We start from the raw sequence: 2,601 nt of genomic DNA, 5'->3' as shown, positions 1-2,601 counted from the left end.
GAAAGCCCCAGCTCAGTGCCTGACCATAATAGATGCTCAGTTAGTGATAGGACTCTGAGTCAAGCATATCTGGATTTGAATTCTGGCCTTGACACTTTCTAGCAGTATGACCTTGGGGAAATTAATTAATCTCTCTAAGCTCCTGGGGGCGGGGCTGGGAATGCCGCGGCGGTGGGAGTGGGCCGGTGGGGATGCCGCCGGAGGGGACCTCTCTCCTGGTGGGGTGGTCTGGGACAGCGGGGTGGCGAGGCCTGGTGAGGGGTGTGGGGCAGTCCGGGCGCCCCCCGCCCCCCGCCAGGCTCCGGGCCGGAGTCGTGACGTCACGGCGGCTGGAAGTGCCCGTCGCGGAGGCGCGGGAGGGGGCGGGGGCCGAGCGGGTGCTTTATAAGAGGAGCCCGCCTAGCCCGCGGAGCCGCAGCCCGCGTCCCCGAGACCCCCGGCTGGCCCGGCCCCGGCCCCCAGCTCGCGCTCGCGCCCCGGGGGGCGGCTGGGCGGCGAGGGACGGAGCGCCAGGCGGCGGGCGGGAGAAGGGACGCACGGCGGGCGGCCGCGGGGCATGAGGCGGGGGCGCGATGTCGGTGCCGCTGCTCAAGATCGGGGCGGTGCTGAGCACCATGGCCATGGTCACCAACTGGATGTCGCAGACGCTGCCCTCGCTCGTGGGGCTCAACGGCACCGTGTCCCGCGCGGGCGCCTCCGAGAAAATCGTGAGTGGCCGCCGCGCGGGGGGCGCTCCCGGGGGGCGTGGTGCCCGCGCCGCCGCCGCAGCAGCCCCCGGGGGCCCCCCGCCCCATAGTTTCCGGCCGGAAGGCGCCCTCTTGGGTCTGGGGGCTGGACGCGGAGGTGGAGGAGACCCCGGACCCCTAGCTACCTCCGTGCCGTTTCTTATTGTTATGTCTTCTTATTAGTGAGCAGTGTCCGAGTGGCAACAATGTACTAGGCTCGCTCCCGCCCCGGGCGGAGGCGGCGAGGGTCCTGGCTGAGTGGGCAGAATGGGAGGGTAGATTTCGGCGGCTGGGACCCTGCCTCTGAATGGGGGCGCCTCGGGGTCTCCAAGTGTCTCCACCTTCAGGATCTCTTCCTATTTGTGACTCGGTACCTCTGAGTAGTCCCGTGTCTGTCTGTGTGTTTGTCCTCTCTGTCTCTCTGCCTATTCTTTTCCCTCTGGTTTGCTTCTCTATTTGTCTCTCCCTGTCTCCGTCTCTATGTCTATAGCGGTGGCTCTGACTTTGTATCTCTTTTTGTCTGCCTCTTTTTTTCTCTCCCCTGCACCGCCCCCCCCCGGTTCGGCATCCCCCTCCTCATTACCTGCCGTACCATGTGCTGAATATTTATGTCCGTAACTTGCCCTCCCTAGGAGGCAGAAGGATCTCAGACTGGGGCAGGAGCTGACGCTGCCCCCAGAAGCTCCAGTATTGCCTCCTTCCCCATGCCGTCCTATCCCCTTCATCCTCCAGCTTTCCTGCCACAGATCTGGGGGCAGGGGAACTCAATCGGGGTTAATAATGGTGGTTGGGGTGTCCTGAGGAGAGGGGAGGAGGCATCCTCTACTGCAAACTTCCCTCAGCCTCCCCCAGATAGGCCCCTCCCACTCCTTCCCCTCTTGGATCTGTTTTTGGAACTGCTCCCCATACGTGGAGCTGGGTTGCATGGGCTCCCTCTCCTGCTTGATGTTTCCCCAACTTCTCCAGCTCCCGTGTTCAACCCTCAGTGGCCACCACACCAATTCTTTCTCTACCCTCGCAGAAAGGAAAGGGGTCTTTGCTCCCAAGGGTTGCAGGCGAGTATGAGCGGGGGTGGGGGGGTGCATGTACTGTGCCCTGGGCTTGGCATAGGTGAGGGCTTTCAGTCCAAATTCTGACTTGAAGCCAATGTGTGAAACAGTGTCTTTCTGTGTGTCTCAGAGTATGTCCTGGTGTGTCTGTGGGGTGTGTGTGAGTGCAGGGTGTGAGAAAGTTTATGTGCTTTGCCAGCATGAGGGTCCAAGTGTCTTCCTCTGTGTGAAGATGCATCCCAGAATGACTGTGGGTGTGTTCCTGAGTGAGTGTGTCTGGGTATGGCTGCATCTAAGTGTGTATCTGCAGTTGTCCCTGACTGTGGGTTTGTGTGTATTATGTGATTGCATGTACGCATATGAATTTGTATACATGAGTCTGAGACAGCTTCTTGTTGTTGCCTTTTGAGAGACAAGAAAGATATTGTCTCCTTGAAATCAGAAGCCAGACTCCCCTCTCCCACCACCTAAGGAGTGTGTTTGTGTAAATGTGTGCATGTATTATGTGCAGCATATGATGTGTAAGTGAGAGCATGTGGTATGTCTGGGGAATGTGTACATAAGTATGTAAGAGCGTGTTTCTGAGTCATGATTTTGTGCGTGCATATGTATCTGTGCAAATATGTACTTATGCATGTGTTTTGTGTGCATAAAATTGTGGACACTTAGGTCTTTAGAAGCGTGTGCATATAAATGCAAGTGTGTATCTATAAATGATGTGTGTGCCTACGTTGTATTACATGCATGTGGGTGGATTCATGTGTGTACCATGTGTTTTCTGTAAGTGTGTGTGTGTGTGTGTGTGTGTGTGTGTGTGTGTGTGTGTG

General features: G+C 58.0%; 1 protein-coding gene across 2 annotated transcripts in view; it reads left to right on the top strand.

Annotated features, from left to right (window-relative positions):
- Window positions 1-2,601, top strand: part of OLFM2 (olfactomedin 2) — a 74,420-nt gene that overhangs the window by 20,272 nt on the left and 51,547 nt on the right. Inside the window, exon 1 of one of the 2 annotated variants that reach the window (XM_019659376.1) lies at window positions 274-707. The exons of the other annotated variant lie outside the window; for it this stretch is intronic. Coding sequence (XP_019514921.1) covers window positions 573-707 — 135 coding nt within the window. The 5' untranslated portion in view covers window positions 274-572. Of the gene's footprint in view, window positions 1-273; window positions 708-2,601 lie in introns of those variants that run through there. 2 annotated transcript variants of the gene reach the window in all.

This window comes from Hipposideros armiger, unplaced genomic scaffold, assembly GCF_001890085.2.
Source record: "Hipposideros armiger isolate ML-2016 unplaced genomic scaffold, ASM189008v1 scaffold_298, whole genome shotgun sequence".
In the NCBI taxonomy this organism is placed as follows: Eukaryota; Metazoa; Chordata; class Mammalia; order Chiroptera; family Hipposideridae; genus Hipposideros; species Hipposideros armiger.
Note: the sequence above shows the minus strand (reverse complement) of the source record. Positions and strands in the feature narration are given on the sequence as shown.